The following is a 20,203-nucleotide window of genomic DNA, read 5'->3' as shown; positions in this document are numbered from 1 at the left end:
CATTTCAATTTTTAGGCGTCGCGGATCCCCTGGCTACGTCCCACGGACCCTCAGGGGTCCGCGTACCCCACTTTGAGAATCACTGTTCTAGACGCTAAATTCTCAACAACAAACCAACCATTGTGTACTTCTTAATTGCTTAATCCAAGCCGAAACCTTGGTATCACACGGAACGAAATGAAATGAAATCTACGTGGGTTTTACGTCCTACAATTATGCCGGTTAAGCTAAAGGAGACGGTGATGATGAGAAATGAATGAAATGATGGAAGAGGAAAATAGAGAACCCCGAGAAAACCCACACACTTGGTGTTTGTCCACTAGAAAGCTCACTTGGCGCGAGTTCGGATCGAACCAAGAACCCCATGCAGCAGAAGTGAACGCTCTACTACTGAGCCAGCGCGGCCCCACACGGAACGATTTACGGGTTTCAGAAATTAAGTACAAGTACATTAAGACTTAAGGAGCCTAATATAAAGTACCTCTGATTTGTCATTTTTATTGTTATTTGCTTACTAATAACATTGCAGACAGAACTGAAAGAGGCTATTTATAGGGGCACAATACATTGAAGAGGGACTTTAATTGTTAGTTAGTTGAACAGTAAGTTTCATCTCCTATGGCGTGGAAATTATGGGTTTGAATCTCTGTGAAAATACATTTGATACCGTTTGATACCTAGTAGGAATATTTGTCGCGGATAAAACGCAAGTAGTAGGTTGGGTTTCACATTAAACAGCAATTTATATATTATTTTATTCTTATTTGCTTCATTACAATTAATTGATTAGTATTTGCTCAGTAGGCCCCTCTTTACGTTTCATACGGCCTCGGTGCTAACTCGAGTAATCAATAGGTTCACGTTTGATGAAGTGTTCGTGATCATTTTTTAAAGTATAAATATTCGGAAAATTTAAGAACTTAATATGAAATGTATATTTCGATGAGAAGTCGGGTCAAGGTCTAGATATTATAAACATCACCTAATCACATTTACTTGTGAAACTGAGGTAGAAGGTGGAATAATTCTGCTCCTAAGAGGAGGGAAGGACCAATTTCTCATATTGAAAATTTCCTTTATTTATTTCCAAAGTACTGAATATGGGGACTTGCTTAAGTTGGTGATGAAAAATTCAATTTATAAACTCTTTTATAAAACTAAGGAAACACATCTTTCAGTGCTTTCGAAAATTCCGCTCCTAAGTCAATTCTATTACATCTATAACAATGCCACAGCGCTCTTCAGTTTTTAAAGATCTATCGAACGAGATATCACTCGCCCCATGTTTCATTTAAAATTTGGAATTTGGACTCTACGCCCCATGAACGGCGGCCCTGGGGGTCACCGCGACAATACTATTCGATGTGCTCCATGGCATTTCCTATTTGAGTTTTTGTTCAGTTCATTTATGTTCAACCATTTTCATATTAATGGTACTGGACGTTTTATCTGATACAGCCACCATGTCTTGGCGGCCATTTTGAATACGGTGACCGCTGTAAAAATCTTTTGCCACAAAGTTTTTTTTTTTTTTTTTTTTTTTTTAGTTTTTAAAGCTCTATCGAACGACGTATCTCTCGCCCCATGTTTACATTTAAAATTTTAAAGTTAGGTCCTGGGCCCACATGAAAGGCGGCCCTGGGTGGTACCGCGACAACACCGTTCGATGTGCCCCATGGCATTTCCTATGAGTTTTTGTTCAGTTCATTTATGTTCAATATTTTTCGAGATATTTCCGTAGAAAGATTAAAATGGGCCACCGTGTACATTTACTAAGCTTCACTACTGAAATACGGCAGAAAAAAATATTTATGAACCTCGTATATATCCAGGGTGCCACTTTGAGTAATAATAACTATACTTATGAAGATCCTGCTTGTACTGTAATTACTACTCGTTTTCTAAAATTATTATTATTTTTTGAGTATTTATTATTATCTTTTAATTATGCAACTTGTTACATGCAGATTCAGACTAACGTAGGGTTGCTATTCGTCCCGGAAAACCCGGGGCCGTCACAGAATCGATATCTACGTCCTGGCGTCCTGTAAATATTTCTCGGGACGCTTAAATGCCCCGGATTTCAGCGAAGAAGAAAAGGAAGGGAATATTATAGTTAGCTTTCTTCACACGGTTAGGTACATAATATTCTCTTAACAGAAATAAAGTAAAAATTCAACTAAAGAAGTTCTATGAAGATAACAAATGCCACCAGAACATATTGCCAATGAATTAATCGTTCTTAATATTATATATATATATATATATATATATATATATATATATATAATATATATATATATATATATAAACACGAACAGGCAAAACATGTGAAAGGAAAGATCATACCTTGAATGAACTAAAACAGACTCTGAAAAACCACGAAATAATAGATCCTGAGACATTTAAAATAAAAAATGTTACATGGGGGTGGGGTAAATAATCTGCTTACGTTTGCTTAACTAGGGAGGAAAAGGTCTACTAAAATGACTAAAAGTGTGTGATTACATAATACTTGAACAACTCCATCTAATGGAAGAAAGTAAATTAGTATATAACACTTCTTTTTATTTTAAGCATTTCAAAGATTCTCGTAATTTAGTAGCTTCCCGGATTTTCATTTTTGAAATATGGCAACCCTAGACTAATGTCTTTGTCAACTTAGTTACATATGTAAACCGCATAGTAGAACTAAACAATACGTCTATTTAATACAATTATTCGTACTTTAACAATCTCAGTGATGTAGAAGGTTAGATCTTAGATGCTGCCTCAATAAACTATGTAGACTAATATAGCCTTCAATAATTAACAAGAAAAGATTATGAAAGTAATATACTTAAGTTGATATTAATTTGGGTATGTTTGAATAAGTATTAAAATATGTATCTAATACTTAATAATTATCTAATATAATATGATAATTAGAATAAGTATTATGATAATTGAAGATTAATGTTTAATTTGGTGAAATTTTAAACAGTTTTTGTTGATGTTAGGTAACAGTAATACCCAGTGGCGTATTTACGATTTTGTTTCGGGGGGGCTTTGCTAACTTTTGGGGGGGTCTTTGCCTGAAAATATGAAAATTCTGCAAGATATTTATATACTTTACTATAGTAAGTAAGATTTCGGGGGGGGGGGCTTAAGCCCGGAAGCTCCCCTAAATACGCCACTGGTAATACCAATTTATAGATAGTTGGAGTTAAGTACGAAGTGGACACCAAAAATACCGATACGTACCGTTTCATTCTAAACTGCACATTTTTTGTCATTTCAGGAAAGCAACTGTGGCGTCAGATGGCTCCATCCACTCTAAGTTGTGCAGGTTTTGTTTATTAAGTGGTAACGGTTGAGTCACAGTGCCTGAATGAGTAAGACGTGTTTCTGATACTGTCCTGGGTCACGTCGATTGAAGAGCAACGGGCAATTGTGAAAATCCTCACCCGCAGCTTGACGTTGTGCAGTCGACTTCATCTCCAATTGAAGGGTGTATGTGGTGATAGTGCTCTCGCAGAAACCACTGTTGCGGAGTTTATGCGTGAGTTCAAAACAGGGAGAACGAGTGTGAAAGGTGAGCAGAGATCTGGGCGTCCAAAAAAATAAATAAATAAAATAAATATCAACTAACACTAATTGCCCGTGTTGAATATTTCACCATGGAGATAAGTGTATCAGCATGGAGGAGTTTTGTGGTACACTAGGGCTAACAATGGGAACAGTAGAACTGATAATTACAATTGAACTGTGCCTAAGGAAAATCCCTTCTCGCGGAGTCCCACGAATGCTTAATGATAATCAAAAAGAAGCAGGGATTCGACAAAGTGCTGCAAATTTGACACGCTTTTGAAGAGAGGAACGCAACTTCTTGGAAAGTGTTGCGACAATGGATGAATTATTCAGCCGATGCAGTGGAAACACAGATTCACCCCTCCCCCCCCAAAAATCGTCGGGTGACATCCAATGAGAAGGTGCTGTACGCTGTCTTCTAATGCTCCCAGGGAGTGATATTTTCTCACCTTGTTCCGAAAGGTCATACAATTACGAGCGAATATTTTCGTACACTTTTGAATAGATTGTTCGTCAAAATTGATTGAGAAACGACCATAAATGGCAAATGGCAATTTTATCCTCCATATGGACAATGCACCGCCACATTATGCTAATGTTATGATCTCATTTTTGTGTGACCACGTTATTGAACTTCTGCCACACCCATCCTACCACATTCACTAGATTTATCCCCAAGTGACTTCTGGTTGTTCCTACACGCCATTTTGCCAGTAGATCATCCCTGGGAAGTGCTATTTTTCAGTATCTGAAACATACAAAGATGACTATGACACATGCTACACAAAATGGACGAAGGATGGCCAGTGTTTCTTCCAGGCCTGTTTCTTGGGGGGCAATGCCCCCCGCAGCTCTGAGAGTGCTCCCATGGAGGAGACCAAAATAATACGTCTACAATATAATAATAAATAGAATAGTACCAGCAGTGCCCCCCGGAATACTAAGTGTGCCCCTTCCCACGAAAACATTTTTTTCTGAAAGAACGACTGAGGATGGCAACTATGTATCAATAAAGAGGAAGACTTTGTTGAGAAACAGACACAGGTTAATTCTCTGTAATTCCTTGTTCTTGGATATTAGAACACAACGGCACGTATTTTTGGTGCTCACTTCGTATTGTTAAACCTATTTATATAAATTTTGAAGATTGGAAAGCGATTTGGCTATTACATTAATATCCAGCAAGATCAAAATATATATGAAGTGTGATAAAAAAAATTACAGTGATTCATTTTATTATTAACAAACTAATAAGATTACATCAAAAAATGAATCTTCAAAGCATTCCTCTTGGTTTGTGATGCACTTATTCCAACGTTGATTCCACGATTGGAAGCACTTCTGGACGTCGTCTTTTTTAAGGGTCTTCAACTGCACCGTCGTCATCCTTTCAATGTACAGAATGGTGTCAAAACGTCTGCCTTTCAGCACAGTTTTGATTTTTTGAGAACAGACAGAAGTCGCATGATGCTATATCAGGAGAGTACGGTGAATGTGGACAGACAGGAATATATTTTTCCGGCCAAAACTCGCGGATCAAAAGTGAGGATCAGGCAATGAATTTCGCACTCACTCTTCTCATTTGCAAATTGGCGGTTAAACTGCTTTGCTCGACATGTACAATATGTCTATTTTTTCGGAAAACTCTCTAATAGTCATTCGCTTGTTTGTACGAATCATCTGCGCCATTTTTGTACGTTTTTATTTTGCTTATTTATTTATTTTTATATTGAAGAACATTACGATCGTAGCATTACGTCTTCAACAGACTCGCTGCTTTTGCATTACTCACACAACTTTGTAAACAGTCCTTTAATGTCACCACTTCATCGCCATACACTAATTTTAACATTTTTAAGCTTTTTTTGCAGATTAAAACAAAACTTACTGTTGATACGTTTCTCGAAATCCATGATGCGCGACAGACACTTTTAACCGTCCTCATTGTTCTTTCTCTGGAAGTCAACATATCACAAGTCCCAAAGATTCAGGTTATCGGGCTTACTGGTTGAAATTGATAAAATGTCGATAGGTGGCGCTATGCAACTACATTCACTGTACTTTTTGATCACACCTCTTATTATATATACACAGAGGATTGACAAAAAATCTAAAAACACTCCATACAGGACATGTAAGTTTGGCCCTCCACTGTATAACACGTGTTGAGGTTGCCGATCGTTTTTCTTTTCTTTCTTTCTTTTCTTTTTTTTTTTTTTTTTTTAATGGGTCATGTGGATCTTCCTTTTCCGCCAGCAGTAACCAGTTCACCTGTGAGTTGTGTGGTGTGAAAGTGATGAGGTAAAATGGGCGACCTGACAGACTTCCAAAGAGGCATGATCGTTGGTGCCCGTCTGGTTGAAGTTTCAGTGACAACAGTGGCAAACATTGTGGAGGTATCGAAATGCACTGTATCCAATGTCACGAGGGCATACACAATTCATGAGCAAACGACGTCTGCAAAGCACAACAGTGAACGAAAGACAATTCTGTCAGATAGGAGCCGGAGGGCATTAAAACGGATTGTAGCAGCTAAAAAGAAGACCACTGCAATGAAAATTACGACTGAACTCAATTCCGGCCTACAGAATCCGGTTTCATCGAAAACAGTGCGACGGGAACTTCATAAAATGAAAATTCATGCCAGGGTCGCTATCGTTAAACCTCTGATCACAGTAGTAAATGCGAAGAGGCGTATCCAGTGGTGCAAGGACCATAAGGCGTAGACTCATGAGCAGTGGAAACACTTAATGTGGTTCGATGAATCGACCTTCACCTTGTTTCCAACAACCAGTCGTGTTTACGTATGGAGAACACCATCGCAGGCCTATCATACAGACTGTCTGCTCCCAACTGTAAAGCATGGGGTAGGTTCTGTTACAGTATGGGCAGTAATATCGTGGTTTTCTGCAGGTCCCGTCATAGCCCTGCATGTAATGATGAATGCTAAGGCGTATGAGGTCATTTCGGCGGACCAGGTCCTACCCATGGCCCAAATATTGTTCCCTGATGGTGATGGCATCTACCAAGATGATTTGGGACCCTGTCACGCTGCAAAAACGGTGAAATCATGGTTTGAGGAGCATGACCAGGAGCTATCACACCTCCCTTGGGTCCCACAATTACCGGATCTGAACATCATTGAGCCATTGTGGTCTGAGTTAGAAAGGCGTGTTCGGTCTCATTACTCTCCACCAGCATCCCTTAAGGAACTGGATCATGTTTTTGGAGGATCAATGGTACAAAATTCCACACATCACGATTCAGGAGCTGTATATGTCTATTCCACGTCGGATCCAAGCTGTTTTGGACGCAAAAGGAGACCCCACACTATACTAGGTATGGTTTTCACACTTTTGAAAACATTTTTGATTTTTTTGTCCAGCCCCTGGCGGATATATATATATATATATATATATATATATATATATATATATATATATATATATATATATATATATATATATATATATATATACAGTGGGGGATCCAAGGGGCTATAGGGGCTATAGCCCCCCTTGACGGTCAGGTATACACTGGATAGAATGGTCATCAATTCTGCTTTGCACTGGATAAAACGGCAAAATAAGGTTTAGCCCCTCCCTTGATCATATCCTGGATCCGCCCCTGTATGTGTGTGTGTGTGTGTGTGTGTGTGTGTCTGTAATTTTAAACAATTCATAACAGAAATCAATCAATCAATCAGCACAATTGTACTTTTGAAGGGGAGACAGAATGTTGACCTGAAAATTATTAATGATAGCCTATTTTAGATCCCCTGTTCATCGTTATGCAATAAAGACTACGTATAGACTATTTTATTTATTTATTTTTATCTACAATATATCTAGTTTATCATTACTTCCGGAAACCGGATGACGGTAGTACAACTATTAACATACGTAAACACGTGGTTATATGTAAGAAGGTTTCCTTAATTCAACCGAGCTTATATAATTTAGAGCGCCGGAAATGCTTGTAATTAGAAATACTTTCTCTAACTGTTATATATGCTTTTTCATGTTTAAATTATTGAATAAGTGATTCACACGAGAACACTCAACTAACGGAAAAAATATATAATTTTTGCGCAGTCGGCTGTCGAAGGATATGTGCAATAGAAAATGACTTAGCAATAAAAAGTGTTGTATTGCAATGATCGTAGTAGTACAACGGAACAGAAATGTTAATAAGGTTATTGCACTTATCAAGCGGAGAAGGACGAGAAAACTCAAGTCAATCTAGGTTTTACTTTTAAAGTGTGATCGAGCCTTAAAACACCAAAAACTCAATTTAAATATTATATATATACAGGGTGAGTCAAAAGTCCTTGGACAACTGCATAACTTTGAAAATTGACGGGAAAAGTAAAAAGTGATGATGGGAACAGAGGTTTGATGAGGGGCCGCAACTTTTGGAGTGTATGTCATTCATGGCCGCCATCTTGACATCCGCCATTTTGAATTCAAGTCAATTTTTTAAAAATGGGAAGGGGGTGTATGACACATCAAATAACACTAGCTTGAGCTCAGGAATTTAGCTGTGTACTTTGTTTTTTTTCTATCTTGTACAGTTTAGAAGTTATTAATGTTCAAAGGTGGGAAATTACCTTGATACTGAATACTACAACACATGTTCTACGTATTGTCCATCCCGTGCAATGCACAACTGTAGTCGCCGCAACCACTCTGACTGCACACGGAGGAGAATGTTTCCTAAAATTTGGCCACAGGCTTGTTGGATGCATTCCTTCAGGTGTCTCAAATCACGGATTGTCTCAGCATACACTATCTGCTTAAGATGTCCCCATAGATAAAAATCAAGGGGCGTTAAGTCAGGGGATCTGAGCGGCCAATCCACGGGACCACGGCGACCAATCCACTTCCCTGGCAGTTGTTCATCCAACCGTTCACAGACACCAAGTCCATAGTGTGGAGGGGCTCCATCGTTCTGAAAACAAGATGGGAAAATGCCGTCAGCGTTCAGTGTGGCAGGGAACACAAGGTCCTGCAGCAGCATCAGATACTGTGGTGCAATTAAGGTGTTGTAAATGAAAAATTTTCCAATGATGCGGGTGTCCCATATACCACACCACACCATCACCTTCGCTGGACTATGTTCTCGACTCGGGTCAACCCAGTTCGGATTTACGTCACACCAGTATCGACAATTATGTTGATTAACCTCCCCGTTCAAAGTGAAATACGCCTCGTCGCTGAACAGTATGCCCTTGGCAAACGCAAGATCCAGTTCGTGTTGTTCAGTAGCCCACATGCAGAACTCCAATCGGCGATCAGGGTCATCCTCGTTCAGTTTATGTTGCATGTGCAGCTTGTAAGGATGCCACTGATTGGCGTGCAATATCCGGACAACGGAGTATTGGCTTATTGCACATGCTAGGGGCACACGACGGGTACTTCGTTTAGGACTTTTCACAAACGACACAACAACCGCCGTTGCAGTTTCCTCATTGGTGGCAGTCTTTGGTCACCCACTACGTGCCCTATCTTGAACAGAGCCCGCCTCCCGGAATGTGGTGATCACGTGAGCTACCGTGCTGTGCGATACCGGTTCTCTGTCTGGGTGCCGTCTGTTGTAGTCAGCTGCTATTGTTCGGTAGCTGCGTTCCCCTGATATAAGGATGATTTCGATTTTCTGTTCACGATGTCAGACCCATTTTAGATCACCTGGAACAAAGAGAGAATTGGGTCAGTATCAAGGTAATTTCCCACCTTTGAACATTAATAACTCCTAAACTGTACAAGATAAAAAAAGCAAATTACACCACTAAATTCCTGAGCTCAAGCTAGTGTTATTTGATGTATACACCCTCTTCCCATTTAAAAAATTACGAATACAAAATGGCGGATTTTAAGATGGCGGCCATGAATAACATACACTCCAAAAGTTGCGGACCCTCATCAAACCTCTGTTCCCATCATCACTTTTTACTTTTCCCGTCGATTTTCAAACTTATGCAGATGTCCAAGGACTTTTGACTCACCCTGTATATATTATAAGAATTAGAATTTTAAATGAATTTGCTGAACTCAGTAATAAAAAGTAAAACAAAGAGATTTATTATATGTCACAACGTTAACGTTTATAAGTCGAAGTCGGTGCTTTTTGTTCTGTCAACAAATTCATAAAGTTGAGGCAAATACACTTTTCTGTTCAATGTAACCTTTAACAACTATAATGAAAGAATATTTTTCACAATGTGAAATACGTTATCAAACTCATTTAAATAATTACAATTATATACACTGGTAGCTCAGTGCCTAAAGACAGATAATAGTTTAAAATTTTGTCAAACCCTTTTTTTTTTTCAAGTTTAAAACTTGATTTTCAATCTTCGTCCAATTCTGTATCTTTTAGAGTTTGACCGCGCAAGAAGCAGATAGAACTACCAAATCCTAACCTGTACCATCTTTCTATATCCCAAAAATAGATACTTAAATTTTCAGCTGAAAATAAATGTTTCAAGACAATCCAAGTGGTAAACTATAACTCCAGTATCTAAGTGCCATCTCAAATTTAGTAATTATCTTTTTATTTTATTATAAATTTTATAAATTACTTTAATTTACTCTGTATATTTACAACAAATTGGAGGTATATGCACTTGGCATTTACTAACAATTGGGCACAGATTGTTAAAAGAACAATTAGAACTTCAGCTGCATCAGTAATTCATAATTCTTTAGTATTTTTTGGAGTTGAATTATTATTTAATACAGATCTCATTCACTATAAATATTTGGTTTTCTTTTATATTTTAAGAAATAATCTCATGCAGGACCGGATTTACGGGGTGCACCAGTGCATATACCTCCAATTTGTTGTAAATATACACTATCTAAAATGAGAAGCTAGCAGTGAAAATACCAACACTTTCCGAAACTTTCTGCCTTATTTTCTTCTTTTGGGGCTTAATAGAAAGCAGAGCTTCGCGAAAGCAATAGTTTAAGTCGATGTTTTAAAGGTTGAAGGAAAAGGTTTAGCAAGCAAAACAACTTGTCAAGCTGAGAGGAAAACAGAAGCCAGGAAGAGAACATTTTTTCCTGCACATCAATTGCGACTCTCTTTAAAATACTAATCCCTTCGTTCTATGTACCAGCATTTTCAGGGGTAAAGAATATTGTCGCATGTCACTTTGAAGAGTTTCAGTGTGATTAGTTATTTTGGTAGATATTGGTGCACTCCCCTTAGCCTATGGGCCAGACAAGATTTGAGTATAATTTGGGGGTACCAGATTGAGAGACCTGCACGGGCCGAATTTTTGGGCCCGAGCCCAATCCAGCCCGAATGTACCTAGGCCCAGCCCAGCCCAGGCCCGAAAAGTTTTGGAGATTTTCGGCCCGAGCCCGGTCCGGCCCGATAAGTTTTTAAAATTCTTGGCCCAAGTCCGGCCCGGGCCCGATAAATTTTATAAGTTTCATTTTGTAATGTTTGCCTTTATTCTAATTATCATTTAACGAAAGTCAATAATTATTAAAGAACTGCAATTAATCGACCCCAGCCCGGTCAGACCTGAAGAGAAATCAGTGTCGGCCCGTCCCGGCCTGGCCCGGCCGAAAGAAATAACAGAGTCGGCCCGTGCAGGTCTCTAACCAGATTTCCTTCAAACCACAATTGTATTGGTACCTGAGGACCACGAAAAACTATGATGGCCATCTCAGAACGGTAGCTTTCCAAGATGGCGTCGAATCAAAGATGGCGCCCGAGTCGATTTATAGGCAATATATCGGTTCCTAATTATCGAATTTTAACGTTTTTTATTTTAAACGATAGCTCATTATATTTGCAACAAGTAATGTTGCCATCATTTTGCTGTATCTTGGACGATATATGAGTAATATTTAACAAAAAACGAATTTCGATTTCGAAGCGCTTAAAGTTTTATTTAACCTATATTAAGCGTGACAACAAATGATTTTATATAAAAAAAAAAATACTTTGAGCAAAAAAAGAGAAAAGAAAAGAAAAGAAAGATACATAAATTAGCTTTCATTTGATGTATTTGTGAACACACTATCAATAATACTGCTGGAAATATCAAGATTTGAATGTTCAAAGTTGCACGGCACAGAGAAAACAAATAAAAAATTGATTTTAAAAATAAAACTTCTCTTCTGCAAAAAGCACGTAACATGAGCTACATTTCATATTATTTTATTCTATTTAAATGTGAACTTACCTTGTAAATTTTAACCTTTCGTTAACTGTATACTCGTTAACTTACCTTCGTTAACTGTATACTCCTCAGGATCTGATTGAGGTAGGTTGTCACAGTCTACTAACTTACAAGTAGGTGTATATTTTATGTTATTAAGGAAACAAGAACTGCTACGTTGCTTACAGGAACGAAAACAAGGGCAACTCAAAAGGCTCAAGACAGCTTCTGAAGCTGGTAATCGGTCATCCAATGAACAGATACGTGTACACTCTCGTCAATTGTCCAACTATGGTTTTCAAGCTTAGGAATTTCAGGAAAGTTCTCCAGGCATAGTTTCCAAATTGCAGATTGGTAATTTACTCTGAGAGCATGCTGATAGAGGCAATCTTTGCAGGGAGTAAGTTGAATAGAATCGATTATACCTCGTTTACTTTGAAATAATTGGTAGTGTGCCTCATTTACTTGATCAATACGCTTAAGTCTCCAATACAAGAAGCAAATAAACTTTTGTAGTTGGCTGAAAAGTTCACTGTTTATATTCCAATCTCTTCCAAAGAAAGAAAATAAATTTAAAAATTCATCATCATTTCGCAACAGTTTAATTACATTTAATTTTCCTTGACTACACACAGCACTAACTGAATCACAACCAGTCATTGTGTGAAGGGAAGGTAAAGCAGACAAAGATCACAAAACTGAGACAAGTTTCCTTACATCAATGAGTCGAATTCGATTTTTTGTTCCACGTTTAATGGAAACATTACTTTGATTTTCAATATGCACAGACGCATATGCGCACAGAACGTACACATCCGTGTCATTTGATTTACATATGACATTTGAAAACTCTTGTTGTAAGTCATGTTTAATAAGTAACATCATTCTCATATCAGATTTTTCTTGAGAAGATGACACTTCTGGCACTTCACTGATATCTTTTCCTGTACTTTTAAAACACTTGTTTCCATACATTACCTGCATTTTTTCCTTTCAAATGCATTATTTTTTCCTTTTGCTGCCAACTTTCTGCTAGGATTCTCGTTAGCTTATTTCTGCTGTCAGTTTGTACTTTATGTGCACTCCTCAAAACATGAAATTATACCACTTCATCAGCACCTCTCAAAGTTCTTTATGCGGACTTTATTGATTTCTCTTTATAAGTGTCAAAAACTACGTCTATTCTGTCACTGACATGACCTACTTTTAAAACTTCTAGTAGTATTAAATGAGATATTTCATCAAAAGTACATTTTCTCCATGTAACTTATGAATAAGCTCCATTGCGTCAATAACTGTTGCATATTTACCTTGCGGACGGTCAGTAGGTGAAATCATATCCTCAAGAAAGTTCGCTAGTATACCTTCATTAATTTTCCTTAAAGTACCATTAGGATTCACTAGACTTCATGGCAACCCCATGCCGTAAACGTCGCCAAAGTGGCCTACTTGCCGGTAAAGGTCGATCCTAGATATAGCGACGCGTCGAAGGATTGCCACTAGTGTGCCACTGACGGCAAAGTTTCGTCGGAGTCGAAACAGATATTTAGAGTCGGGATGTTGAAGTTACCACCGCGTAGCAGCGAGAACTTAATTTTACAACGACTCATCAAAGGTGGTCGCCAACCCTGGTTCGGCTAATAACATAAGTAAATCTTTAGCGGCCGTAATTGTTCACACCTTAAAATATCTTCCGTAATTATATCCACTAGTATTCTCACCTTTTATACTGAAATTACAAGTCGATGATGAGTAGTAAATAATTTATTCGTTGATTCTCTTTTAACGTATATTCATACAAACTGTTTTGCAATCAAACATGTTAATTATGTATCTATAAACAACTACCTAGCAACCAATTATACAATAATGTATATTTTTTTACATATATTAAAAACATTCTTCTTTTGTTATTTTAAATTAACATTATATCAAGTATATTGCTTGAGTATGAGCACTTTCTGCCCAAGGTACAGGTAATTATTAAACGATACAAAGTATCTCGTTGTATAAAAATGTCGCCCGACGATGGGACTGAATATAAAAGTTACAAGCGAGCTTAGCTTTTATATTTAAGAACCACTGGTCCGTTTACAATAATGATGTTACATTACTTATGTCCTTTACATTTTGATCGCCCCTCGTATATATATATCTTCATTAAGCTTCATATATATAAATACATTTATAATAAATCTTTTATTCCATTATCATTTATCTTTTATTACAAAAACGTCGTCGCTTAATAATATAATTACTGAAGGGTGCGCAGTCAAAATCGTAAGAGGCAAATTACCTTTTAAAAACATAAGTCACAATGATTAGCATTTTCAATCATTATTAAAACGGTGATGTTAAGAAAAATAATATTTGATCTTTCCAGGGCGCATTATATGATAACTACGTTAGATGATGTTTTGAAATATACATTGTATCCATAAGGCATCAGAATATAGAAGAATCTTATTCGGGTAATATATAAAGTAGCGCACAAAGACAGTCGTCGAATAAATAGCTTAATAGAATGAACCTTATTCTTAACATAATCTTTGACAACAAATTCTCAACACAAATACCTATAATATAAATAACCTTTGCCTTTAATCAATTATAAATCGAATTATAATTCTTCACATTAACAAGAGAGAATTAAAATCATTTGAAAATTATCATTGGTTAATGAGAATTAAAGAAAATTAAATTAAGTAAAAATCAAAAATTAAACGTAACCTGTGTTCGGACAAACAAAAGGAAGAAAATAAATCTATTTTTACACAAACATATTCATAAGAATCAGTAGCTGATATGGGTTTAACTCTTACTTCATCAACTGCAGTCAGTTTACATTCGTACTTGCATATGATTCTAATAAAGTACATTGTACTGCACAATCGTGATTAGTTTCCGCATTATTTTGTACATGAATTGCGTCATGATTTTGATTTTGATACGAAGTGCCATCTCTTGAATTATGACTATGTCTATACATAGGATTTATAACATTTCTAGAATTTCGCCATGAATTTCGACTGTTTTTGTGTCTACTTCGATTAAGTGATCTGACATAATTATTGTCACGGTTGTTTAGGTTAGGTGGATTCCTATCATATCTTTGCCTATTTTGTCCGTTCTGATTACTTAAATTCACTCGATTTAGGTTGTGTTCAGTATTGTTCGCATTACGGATATTTAGATTATGAACAGGTACAAAGTGATCTGAATTGTTTTTAATTTTGCCTGATCCCGCTTGATGATTCTGAGCGTGGTATTGAGTTTCATAACATTGTACAATCATTAACCAGTGATTAAAACTCATACACTGGGTGGAAAACAGGATCTGTTGTGGTTTAAACGGTAGCAAATTTCGAATTGATGCAATTACTCTAGATTCCGATTGCAACGGATTTACGACTTTTAATTCGTTATATGTATTTACAACAAAATCAACAACAGATTTGTGCAAACGAGGATTGAAAGGTTGATTTCTAATCGTGGCATCTCTGTTTGCAAGCAAAAAGTCATTTTCGTAATTTGCAATCAGCGCAGCTTTAAATTCCTCATATGTATTGACGTGATCTCGTACTGCTTTAAACCATAAAGAACATGGTGGGAGTAATAAATGAGGGATTAGTTTCATATATTGCGATTTATCTATACACATTATATTGCACTCATCCTGAAATTTTTCTAGGAAAGAAGTAGCATTTTCGTTACATTTACCACTGAACTTACTCATAGCACGTATTTCACTCATCTTTACACTTAACTTTACCTTTCTTTCATCTTTCCGTGTTCGTGTTGAGTGACAATTCCTACCTACTGCGTGATGTGTAGTTCCACCGTCTCTTTTCCGCCCATCTGTATTCCTTGGATGGATTCCTTCCAAAATAATGTCCTCATCGGATGGATTACTAGAAGATGAGATAATGTGAGGTCCACATTGATCTGCTACGGGTGAATGCGAGGTCATCTCCTGTGAACAAGGGAACTCCAAATGATCATTAACCATGTTGTTGTGGTATGCGTTGTCCTTAATCTGTAGCATCCTGATTTCCTCTTGTAATGCAGATATCAACTGAGTATTCGCACGTATTTTGGTAGAATTATCCGTGACCTGAATCTTTTGTTGCCGTACAGAAGATTCTATTACTTCCAAATCCTTTTTTACACCATTGACCTCTTGAATAACATGGTTGTAATTATCCTGGCAATCTTCAGATACCCTTCAAAGCTTTTCATCGAACTGTGAGGTGATGTCACTCATCGCCTGAATAATAGATTGTTTCGTCTCTTCGGATGTCTGCTCCAATCGTTTACTTAATTCCTGATACTGTTTGCCGGATTCCTCGGATTTTCGCTCCACCGTCTGTTTTAATTCCTCATACTGTTTGCTGGATTCTTCGGATTTCCGCTCCATCGTCTGTTTTAGTTCATTGGACATCTGAGCCAGATTTTGTTCTTGTCGCTGTAGAGCCATTAAGATTTTGTCTTCAAAGGTCAACACTTCAGGTACAACAGGAGCTGTACTTTGTTCTTCGTTACCACTGTCACCAGTTTATTTCTCCATTACCTCACCGATCATCATTTTTCTTGTGATTATTTTACCACTTCGAAGTATAGTAAAGTTCGTAGTCATGAACCTTATTACAGAAGTAAATTCACCCTTACTTTATACTTCAGGATAAGAATTTACAAAGTTCCCGGGTGAGGTAAACCAAAAATTTTACAACGACTCATCAAAGGTGGTCGCCAACCCTGGTTCGGCTAATAACATAAGTAAATCTTTAGTGGCCGTAATTGTTCACACCTTAAAATATCTTCCGTAATTATATCCACTAGTATTCTCACCTTTTATACTGAAATTACAAGTCGATGATGAGTAGTAAATAATTTATTCGTTGATTCTCTTTTAACGTATATTCATACAAACTGTTTTGCAATCAAACATGTTAATTATGTATCTATAAACAACTACCTAGCAACCAATTATACAATAATGTATATTTTTTTACATATATTAAAAACATTCTTCTTTTGTTATTTTAAATTAACATTATATCAAGTATATTGCTTGAGTATGAGCACTTTCTGCCCAAGGTACAGGTAATTATTAAACGATACAAAGTATCTCGTTGTAATTTTCGTCGCCAGTCATGTGCAAGCGGTTATCATTATAGACCCCTATATTATTTTTTCCTGACGAATTGTTCCTAAAGTGAACTTCGGGGGTCAGAGTAACCCCTGCCTCTAGATCTTGAAGTGAAAAATCTTGAAATGAGTGCGTATAATTGTATGAATTTAGATAGAACTGTCGCCGATCGTTAAAAACTAAATATGGAAGAACTATGAAATACAATAAATAGATGCGTGTCATTTTGTTATAAAATTACATGGACAATGCATTTCATGTGATCTCAAACACTCGGTGTTATCGTCAAAAAAATACACGGTTAAAGGATCACAATGATTAGCAAAATTAAGACATCAACGACTTATGCCTGTAAAATCATCATCTCGGTGGCGAAATCGGAAGAACGTACGCCTAATATTCATAAGATTGGTGGTTCGCGCCCACCCGTGGGCACTTTTTTAAAACTATTTTTAAGTGCTTTTAGACTCATGTTAATGTAAACAAATCACGCATATAAGCAATTTAACATATTTTGGGGGAGTAATTTTGTGGTTCATTAGCGTTTCGTCGCGTCTCTACCGTTGGTGGTATAATTTTCAAAACGGAAGTGAGGCCACCGCGGATCGTCGCTGCGGGGCCGCTAATTTTTGTCAAGATGTCGCTAGTTGCTCATCGGTAGTCCACCGACGCTTACGGCATGGACTGAAAACTTCCTCTATGTTTAGGTTATGGTTTTCTGTTAACAAAATCATATTCGCGAAAATATTTCTATCTGTCTTTAAAATTATTTCTTTGTTACTGTTTTACGCCCAACCTCTGGTCATTTTTGAAAGTTTGTAACGGAATATTTTTAGTAGTCAAAGAAACATTTATTCTTTTCTAAACGATCATGTTGGAAGTCTTGGTAAGGTTTTTCCCTTTTCTGTGTTGCCAACAATAAATCATTTTGAACTTCTGTTTGAACTTTTAAGTCTTTGAAATGTGCATAATGTTGAGAGATTTTTGTCGAAAGGGTTGGTCCACTCATTTTACAGAAGCTCAACTAAGGCCAAGACTTGTTCTTCATCTTCAGAAATACGGGTCTTCTGAAGATCCGGATGCTGGTATTTCTTGCCTGGAATGATTTGCACAAATTTTTGCATCATCCCAAGTGCTGAAGCTCGATATTCTGCGGTTAAATAGTAGTTACTGACTGCTCCAAGCTTTAAACTGAATCCTTTTGTCCCACCTGCTGTCTGTGTATCTTTATTTACTGTCTCCTCTGAAGCCTGATCAACCGGTATTCGCGCAAATGGATACTTTGATTTAAGCTGGACAGAAAATTCTACAGACATGTAGAACTCAAAAATGAAAAGATTTGTATTTTCCAATTGGGATAGTTCGGCCAATTGAATTGATAAGTACCTGACATAGTTCATGTTATCTAAAGAAAACACCATGGGATCATTTCTTGTAAACACAAAAAGTAGAGTAACCAATAACCTTCCCTTTAAGCTCGAATCAAGCCCAACAGTAACTCCACAAATCTATGTAAAACATCCAGAAAGACGAAAGTACTCCATTCTCATGTCTCAAATGATTTAGATAATCTTCGAAACGAATAAAAATTTCTTTGATTTTGTCGTCTCCGTACAACGTTTCAAAACTGTTTTGAGGTATGTTTTCAGCAAATGAACAAAATAACTAATTTAATTCTGTAACTGTAAAATGAAGCTGAATATTTTCGACTTCGACATGATACAAGAACTCATTCCAAATTATTCTCATTAAGGCTTCGTAGACGCATTCGTGGAATCTTACCGCACGGTTGTATTGCTTTCCGTCTAAAATTTGACAAATGAAACCAATTGCAATTCTTTCTGATTCTACTGCTAAGTCGAAGTCCAACATTACCAATAACTTCCCAATATCAGGAAGTTACTGTAGGTTGCAAACTATGTGAAAAGGTCCCATCATTATGAAAATACTGTCAAATTCATTGGGTTGTATCCATTTAATTTTTGTTGCTTTTGAAAAAAAAAATGGCTTGATTTACAATAACAACAATATTTTCCAAATTTAGCCTTGACTTTATTTGATTGCACACTGTAAAAAATCGTTGTGTTATTTCAACGACATGGCTATGTGTTAACACGATTGTGTTAAAATATAACACAAACAAGTGGTTAGTACAACTCACTCTCCATTTGGAATTGTGTGTCAAATGCCAGTAGTTGAAATGACATACAGCCTGTATGTTGAATTAACACAAGTGTAGAATCTTTGGTGTTGTTTTCTGCGTGATTGCCAAATATGTTGGGCATCTAATTATAAAGGCTTATGGTTTGAAGCTACAGACAAACACAGTAGAAAGAAATACTTAAATAAATCCAGGTATACGCACAATTTCAAAATGCAAACCGCGCGATGTGTTTTCAATTGTTTTACATAATGTTTCTGAAGAAACCCTAACAGCACAAAATGTGCTAGGCATGTGCCATTTAGATGTTCTAAATTCATCTCCCACATTTGATGCATTTATTGCTTCTTTTTCTAAGCGATTGTGTACTAGAAGCAACAAACGCATCAACTTTATTAGATGGCAACTGGCACCGATCATTTAAAAGTGAATATGGAAGAAATATAAAATAAAGTAAATAGATAGTCGCCATTTTGTTATAAAATTAGGTCTACATGGCGATCAGATTTTATCTTATCCCGAACGGTTATCGTCGAATATACGCGGCTTAAAGGAGCACTCTGATTAGCCAAATTCAAAAGACCTCAACAATTTATCCCGCTACAAGCGACGTTTTCTTCGTCGCCTCCGTGGCCAAGTCGGAAGAGCACGTGGCTAGTAATTGAAAGGTTGGTGGTACGTGCTCCCCCCCGCCACTGAGGTACATTTTTTTTACTTGTTTAAAGTGTTTTTTTTTTCTTTTTTTTTTAGACTCAGCATAATGTAAACACATTACGCATATAGGCGATTTAACATATTTTGGGAAGTAATTTTGTGGTTCATTAACGCTTACGGCACGGCTCAACACCAGTTGTGTGTTAAAGACGTAACACACCCCCTGCGTTGAACGCCAACACCGCGGGGTATGTGTTGAACTAACACCCCATAGTGGTAGTCACGCTGGAACCACTGCCCTGTGTTAAAATTGAGTTGAATTAACACAACCATTTTTTACTGTGCACTCAGTCAATATTTCATAAACTGTTGACTTATCAGGCTGGGTGATTTATAGAAGGCAAATAAGCTATTGGATTTGATTAACGTTGTTCCTGACTAGTATCTTAAATCCTGTCCAAAAGCTATCTATCTAATTTCCAGAGTTGCAATG

At 37.0% G+C, this 20,203-nt stretch overlaps 2 protein-coding genes across 3 annotated transcripts in view; one reads left to right on the top strand and one right to left on the bottom strand.

Moving 5' to 3' along the window:
• The window catches only part of LOC145686528 (TNF receptor-associated factor 4-like), a 576,903-nt gene extending 573,424 nt beyond the window's left edge, over positions 1 to 3,479 (top strand). Inside the window, exon 2 of the mRNA XM_081759921.1 lies at positions 3,281 to 3,479. Within this exon, the coding sequence (XP_081616047.1) occupies positions 3,281 to 3,319 (39 nt within the window). The 3' untranslated portion in view covers positions 3,320 to 3,479. The remainder of the gene's footprint in view (positions 1 to 3,280) is intronic.
• The window catches only part of LOC145686527 (venom protease-like), an 87,395-nt gene that overhangs the window by 53,909 nt on the left and 13,283 nt on the right, over positions 1 to 20,203 (bottom strand). The window lies entirely within an intron of this gene.

Source organism: Thermobia domestica, chromosome 5 (assembly GCF_964235325.1).
Source record: "Thermobia domestica chromosome 5, izTheDome1.hap1.1, whole genome shotgun sequence".
In the NCBI taxonomy this organism is placed as follows: domain Eukaryota; kingdom Metazoa; phylum Arthropoda; class Insecta; order Zygentoma; family Lepismatidae; genus Thermobia; species Thermobia domestica.
Note: the sequence above shows the minus strand (reverse complement) of the source record. Positions and strands in the feature narration are given on the sequence as shown.